This window comes from Hippoglossus hippoglossus, chromosome 12 (genome assembly GCF_009819705.1).
Source record: "Hippoglossus hippoglossus isolate fHipHip1 chromosome 12, fHipHip1.pri, whole genome shotgun sequence".
Classification (NCBI taxonomy): Eukaryota; Metazoa; Chordata; class Actinopteri; order Pleuronectiformes; family Pleuronectidae; genus Hippoglossus; species Hippoglossus hippoglossus.
Genome location: NC_047162.1, coordinates 14832779 through 14839810, shown reverse-complemented (window position 1 = coordinate 14839810; position 7032 = coordinate 14832779). Strand labels below are relative to the sequence as shown.

The window sequence follows — 7032 nt, the reverse complement described above, 5'->3', positions numbered from 1 at the left end:
GCGACGGGAGGGCGGGTCCCGCTTTCTGGATGACGTCACCGACGATGAGTGGGCGGGGACAGCCCCCCCTCCCCGTCCCCGTGCACGGAACAGAGCTGTCAATCATGTTTCCATGACACAGCGACAGTGACGTCAAGACAGAATCCAGAACAGCTCAATTTGAAACCAGAACCGGATCATAAAGAAATGAACCGTTATCTCTGTCTTTGATTTTTATAACTCTCACCAAAAGCTCAATGAAACAATGTCTGTGGTGATGAGGTGCGTTAAAAATAAAATATAATTTAAAGGAGTGATCAGTGAGCTTTGATCAACAACAACAACCTGAACAATGTAAAAAATGTATTTGTATGTGACTTATTTAATTTACCTGCTGCAGACCTCGCATTATGTTATGTTCTTTTATAGAACACGTGAGATAGACTACCATATGGAATTTTGGGGGCTGATACAAATATGATGTACTATTGTTATTAATAATAGTAGTCAAAAATAGTTAATATTAATATAATACGTTTTCCAATACCCACACACATTGTGTCATATTTTAGGGTTAGGGAACAATACTCACATTTCAAATGTAGTTAAGCAGTTACCATTTAAGCTGTTAGGGTTAATGGTCCATTCAGAGGTAAATTTGACTATATTTACCTTATGATGATAAATGAGTGATTACAATCAGTGTTTGCTCAGTCAACAACTATTTACACCAGTAAAAAGTTTTTTTCATATTTCCCTATTTCCATTTCCTGTTGCTCTCCAACTTCCCCCCTCCATTCAATCTCATAAAAAGTATTATCTGGCACAGGAGCGTGACACATCAATTTTGGCGCTCCCCAGCCTACCCAGCTCACAGCACAATATGCTGAAAGGGAGAGAGTGAATTAAAATGCAGGGGACAGTGTCTCCAAAGACGCCTTTACAAAGAGTAATGCCAAAAAACAAAAGACAAAAGCATTGGAAAACACTGACGACCCTGACAGGCTGTCCAATGAGGTGGGACAACGCCTGCTCATCGATGACAGTAGAATATACAAAGAGCCAGTTCTGCTTCTCTGGTTGTCAAAGTTTCCGATGACCCTGCCTGATGAGGCTGCAGCTGGCACAGAGCTGCTCTCATCACTGCAACACTGTCTGAATCTTAATAGATCTGCTCCCACTGGGTTTTACTGGCTAGCGCCTGCCAATTCCCACATTTCCACAAAGACACAGTGATGCAACAAATTGGGATGAAAAAGCCTAACAGGACTTTCTCCTCTGCAGACCTATTAGAAAAATAAAGATATTTACAGACTCATATTGTTTGTGCATTTTCACAAAAGACTATTTAACCATGGTTTCAATCCTTTGTTTTGACCAGGTTATGTGTTATGAGTTAATTTCCTCAAAGTGATGAAATCAATAGATTAACATAGATTTCTTTCAGAGGTCATTGTTTGGACTTTCATTTCTGTCACTTCACCAGATAGACACACTCCAGGCAAGAAAGGAAATAAACAAAATTCCTGTGAGGTTTTGGAAATGGTTAAGACAAGTTATGGCAAACCTGTGTGTGACCTGCTGACGATTTGATCTGTTTCTTGTTTATCCATAACAGTGATGTCTTAAACCTTTATTTGTATTGTCTGGGCTGGTGCAAAGAATGTCACACAAACTTAAATATATAGAAGAGGTCAAGCACAACTGTGGCCTTGTGTACATCTGGCTGAGTTCAAATACAAGACTGTACCATGACAATCCACTAGGGTTTCCTGTTCATTCTACTTCTACATTAAAAGACAAAGGAGAAAAATCCGTGCCCTCAAGGAACAGGATTACTGAAACCACTGCTGTGGGTTATTGGCTGGGCTGCTTCCTAAGAAGTGAGTGTGGTAACATTTGAATGCAGCCAGTTGCATCACATCCTATGTACAGTCCCAGTTAATTACAGCCTGATCATTCCATCGAAGTATGAAGAGATGGTCATTCCCAATGGCTCTAGAAGCGAAAGATGCAAAGTCAGGTTCATTCCAGGAACTAGCCGCCCCGCCTGGCTGCATGCAGTTCTTAACCTGCCCCGTGCTGTTGCACAACTACGTGCAAAGCTTCGACTCATGTTTTGAAAGTAGGCCAAGTGCTGGTGAATGGGTTTATTTTCCCATGAGTGAATATAAAGCTGCAGACACAGAAACCAGCACTAACGTATTCATTTTCTCACTTATTTTGAGTCAAATTCTCGTATTAAATATAAATCTGGGAGGAAAAACACAGGCACAATTCTGTTTTGTGTTCTAACAATTTATTAGAGTTTTCTGTGTTAATCTTGCTCAGTTGATTTGCAGGTATATGACTGGTGATACCTGCCCAGTCAGGACTTGACACTACTAAACATACAGTGGTGACCAGTACAAAAACGCCTGAGAAATAAGCCTGTGAGTTTCATTAATTACACATGGAGGCTTTATACTTTGGTTGTTTGCACTGTTTTTAATACTTTTCAGCTGTTTTAAAAGTGACAAGTCATCAGTTCCATACTGGTATTAGGAATACAGTATTTCTGCCACGAATTTGGCAGAATTAGAGCAAATGTGCAGTGAAAACCCAAATAAACCTAAACTAACATCTGACTTAGTTTAAATGAGCAGCCATCTCTAAGTCGGATGTTGTCATTGTTTGGTGAAAATGAATAAATAAATACATAAATTATCTCGAGTACAAAGCTAGAATTGAGACATTCTTTCTCCTCTTTTGTCTGCAGAACTAAAAGCTTTTTAGTCATTTTGTTTTTCTTTATATTACCTTTACCATACGAGTACATTTCCATATACATACACTCATTGCATCACTGGATAGGAAGTTTTTTTTTAGAAGGATCGAGAAAACCCCAGTCCTGAGGTTGACGTAGCTGATGCTGTGGTTTTGATCTGGTTAATGCACAGTCCTTTTAAAACGGTCTCTCTGCACGGCACGTGTTCTCCTCTGTCTTTCTGCGATGGTGGAGCTGAGGCTCTGCTTGAGGGCTGGGAGGACCACGCCAGAGTGGGAGGGTTCAGACCTGGGACAGGAAATATGCAATTTGTGAATTTATCTTAGAAGGAGGTGGACATGAACGGCATCTCGAAAAGCCCCATGTAATGGTTAGAAGTGGCACTAAAAACGATGTTATAGAGGTTTGAGCAATATATTGTACTGAGGCAAATGAATAGAAAACCTTTTTCATATACAGTAAAATCACAAAGCATCGTAGGAGGAGAATATACATACGTTTTTTCTGGATACGTCTGAAGAGTAAGTTTTGGGAATTTCTTTTCTTCAGATATTTTGCTGAAATTAGATAAATATTAGTCCCAACTGTGGTATTTCTTTTCAAGCTGTACTCTATGTTGGTGAAATGCTCTTTATCACTTTACCGAGTGCCATCAACAAGGTAGGCCTTGGTCAGAATGTAGTTTTCTGGCGTGATCTTCTTGCTCAAGACAATATCTCTCAGCAGAGCCTTCACACGTATAATCTAAGTGAAACATAGTGGTCATGAAACACCAGATTTTTTTAATTGCACAACACTGGAATATTCTGTCTGATGGGTACTTACTTCCTGAGACTGTAGACTGTTAGCGTTGTAGAGCTGCCGGATGATAACCTCACACTCCTGTATTGTGGGAGCACGCGGCGGATGGGAGGGGCTTCTGTGAATCCGTAGAGGCTGTAACGAAGTGATGAGCCCGCCCCTCACCTCTGGGCCGTGGTCCTGCCGGGTGGATCCCAGAATTTCACTGCCCTCTGCTGTGCTTCTTCCCAGTAGAGTCAGATAATATCAATCAAAACTTTAAGTAATCTACAAACTGTTTTGGTTGCTAAGTTGTTATACTGTAAATACAGCTGTGGGTGGAGACTCAAACCCATTCACTGGCCTTATTTGTATGACAAGACCTGATATAGAATATGTTTGTTATTGACCAGGCTCAGAGGTTTTGAACTGTGCTAAGTTTAATATAATATATTATGCTGGATGGAAATTCACCTTAGTGCCTGGTCCTGCGATGGTCGCATGTCCTGTAGCTGCTCCTCCAGGTAGAGTCCCGTATGAGCTTCTCTTCCCTGAGTTAGTGGCCGAATGCCTCGTCGACTATGTGTCGGTCCTGGAAGAAAGATGATCAAGTATTGTTAAGAGCTGAGGTATTAATGTTATTTACCATGCAGGATTTCACATAACAACCTGGATTTTCCTATTCTTGCAGTGGCTTTGAAGTGATGATAAACTGTGTTGAAATAGATGTTTGCCATATTTTTTACATGGGAGCTATCCCTTTCAGTAATATTGGATTTAGAGGATTAGAGGATTAGCCAAAATCACACATTCCAAATTGGGTTATATTTTTTAATCTATAATCTCATTCTCAATTGAATTAAACCAAAATTTGTAATATTAAATCAAATATACAACCAGAGAGGAATCAAACATGTCTGCTTTAATCTATCCAAGTCCTTTAAGAAGATGTGTGCCTTACCTTTTCTACTCGACTTGGGAGGCTCCATTATCATCTTATACTGCAACTCTGCAACATCCATAACAACAGAAATTCAGTGTGTGATGCACCGTTAGCAACAATCTTATAACACAGTCCCAGCAGACAGCTCATTCCGTGGCGGTGCAAAGACCAGGAAGTCCCCTGGTGGGTGGAGATGAAGTTATATGGAACAGCATGAGGCCTGTTCAGTGACGTGACACCGGATCTGTGTTCACCTCCCACTGAGAGAAACCCTCCAAACCCTGGAGTTGCTATGTGACCACCGTACCTGGATTGAATGTCTCTCGTGTCAGCACCTTGTCAGTTGGACAGGTCTTTGCCATTAACTTGAATTCATTATATAACAGGCATAGACAACACAGGTTACAGGGTTCATCCCTTGAACATATGGAAAAGAATGATATGGATTGATATGATCTGATGCCCCTGAGGGTCGTGTGTCAGTAGTCCATGTCACTGCAACTTTCCTCTGGGAATATAAAAGTACATGTCTTTCTATGTCTGAGCTCCGAGGCTCTGGAACACCGTGCCTGAGGAAATACGGCAGATTGAATCAGTAGCTTCCTTTGAATCAAAGCTTAAAACATACTTTTATCATACCCCATTTTCAGATTTGACCTTATTCTAGTTTTTATTATCTTATTGGGAGGTCATTCTAAAATTTCTATCACACATTCAGTGTTTTTATTCATTTGTTATTGTTTTATTACTCTGTTTTTATTTGTTTTATGATTTTACTTGTTTTTCTGTGAAACACATTTCAACCATGTTTAGGAAAGTACTATATAAATAAAGATATATTATTATTATTAGTCTCACAAGCCAAATCTGAGCACAAAAACATCTTGAACCATCTTAATTTCTTTTATTTCATAACTTTAAATATCATATAAACTTTTCCTTTCTCTCATTCTTCCTCCCTCCTGTAGCTACTGTTTTTAAAATTCCTATTCAATTAAAGTTTACCAACTGACTCGCTTACAGTATTTGTATTATGCAGTTTACTTAAATTATAAACATGTGAATTATTTATGCTCATTATCCCAAATTATTAGGCTGCATCGTCCAGTGACCTCCTATAAAGTGTCCATTACATCATAAAGGCTGTTGTCCCGGATCCCTTCCCCACCACCGGCCCCTTCACCTTTATTCTCCCGTCTGAGATACTCGATCTCCGCATGCAGCCTCTCCAGCGTCTCCTTGTGCTGCCGCTGCAGGAACTGGATGTTCTTCTCCAGCGAGGCGACGCGGGGGTCCGGGTCGCTGTGACCGGGCAGCTCCGCCGCTCGCCCCGCTCCCCTCTGGGCTGACGGGACACCGGGGAGGGGCTGCAGGTGGTGGTGGTGGTGGTGGTTCGCCGCCGGTAAACCTCGCGGTTTCCCGGGACGCCCGACCCGGGTCCAGTGCGGCAGGTGGCTCACCGGTGGGAGGCTGTTCCCTGACATGGCGGTGGCTCCCCCCGGCTAAAGGATCATGACTTTAACCTCGTTACTAACCAAGTTAGCGTCCGAGCTAGCACCACAAGCTAACTGTGTTTTCCATTACAACCATGCTCCAGTGAGGACAAGCTAACGTTACCAGTATCAACTAGCTAGTTAGTTAGCTAGTTAGTTAGCCGCAGCCTGCTGCTTGTAAACACCTTAATTACCCAGAATGACTCTCGAAGTTCACACGCGCTTCAGTCACGGTCATACACAACGTTACCGTGACAACCAGGCGTCCAATCAGATCGCCCGAGTTCAAGGCAAGTCCCGCCCCCTCCGTCAGGACTGTCAGATCCATCCACCAATCAAACGTGGTGGAGGGTTTAAACCTAACTATCTGATTGGTGGATGTATTTGAGGGGCGGTACCCTGTGTCAAGCAGAAAACACACTTAAAGGTTCAGTGTAAGATTTAGGTGAAAGGGATCTATTGGCAGAAATTAAATATAAATACACAATAGTGATGTTTTCACTAGTGTGTAATAACCCTATAAACTATACAAATTTGTTTTCTTTACCGTAGAATGAGCCTTTATATTTAAAAACTTTATATTTACATCAGGGGCTGGTCCTCTCTACGGAGGCCGCCATGTTTTTTTACAGTAGCCCCGACTGGACAAACTTAACATCTTTTGAGTTTTTATGACAACGGAAGTCTACCACAGGTTCTCTCTCACGTTTGGAAGGGGAGGGGGAGGGGAGGGGTGGTTCAGCTGCAACATGCAACTTCACCACTAGATGTCACAAAATTCTACACACTGAACCTTTTTCTTTCTCACGTTCTTTTCCCTTTTCAAAATCTGGATTATGAGTTTTCACATTGTGTAGATTTATCTTTACTTGTTTTGTGGCTATTTTGAAATGAAAAATTATCCCCAATAACAGAATTTTCATGCTGTGTGGATCGATAAAGTTTTATCTTATCTTTGTAATGTAAATGAAAGATTTACAGAAATATGATTTTGGAGCCATTACAATTAATTGTTTCACGATCTAAAATATAGGCTAAAAAAACATAAAATTTGATTATTGAACAGACAA

General features: G+C 41.1%; 1 protein-coding gene across 3 annotated transcripts; it reads right to left on the bottom strand.

Moving 5' to 3' along the window:
- Positions 1-2261: 2261 nt before the first annotated feature.
- Positions 2262-6226, bottom strand: si:ch211-222n4.2 (uncharacterized protein LOC101885505 homolog). 3 transcript variants are annotated; one of them, XM_034602243.1, is made up of 7 exons: positions 5653-6224; positions 4488-4535; positions 4001-4118; positions 3572-3770; positions 3390-3490; positions 3244-3303; positions 2262-3034 (listed from the first exon to the last, which is right to left on the bottom strand). In XM_034602243.1, exons 1-7 carry the CDS (start codon positions 5951-5953, stop codon positions 2908-2910), a joined length of 954 nt encoding a protein of 317 aa, XP_034458134.1. In that variant the 5' UTR covers positions 5954-6224; the 3' UTR covers positions 2262-2907. The 3 variants fall into 3 exon arrangements, with proteins under 3 accessions (XP_034458134.1, XP_034458135.1, XP_034458136.1); XM_034602244.1 differs by having other exon boundaries at positions 3572-3767; XM_034602245.1 differs by lacking the exon at positions 3244-3303 and having other exon boundaries at positions 5653-6226.
- Positions 6227-7032: the final 806 nt, after the last annotated feature.

Excerpts from the sequence above, each read along its gene's own strand:
- si:ch211-222n4.2 (XM_034602243.1), bottom strand. The coding sequence starts at position 5,953 with ATGTCAGGGAACAGCCTCCCACCGGTGAGCCACCTGCCGCACTGGACC. Across the intron at positions 3,771-4,000 it reads TCGCAGGACCAGGCACTAAG|AAGCACAGCAGAGGGCAGTG; the intron begins GTGAATTTCCAT and ends TCTACTGGGAAG. Across the intron at positions 3,304-3,389 it reads TACCTTGTTGATGGCACTCG|CAAAATATCTGAAGAAAAGA; the intron begins GTAAAGTGATAA and ends ATCTAATTTCAG.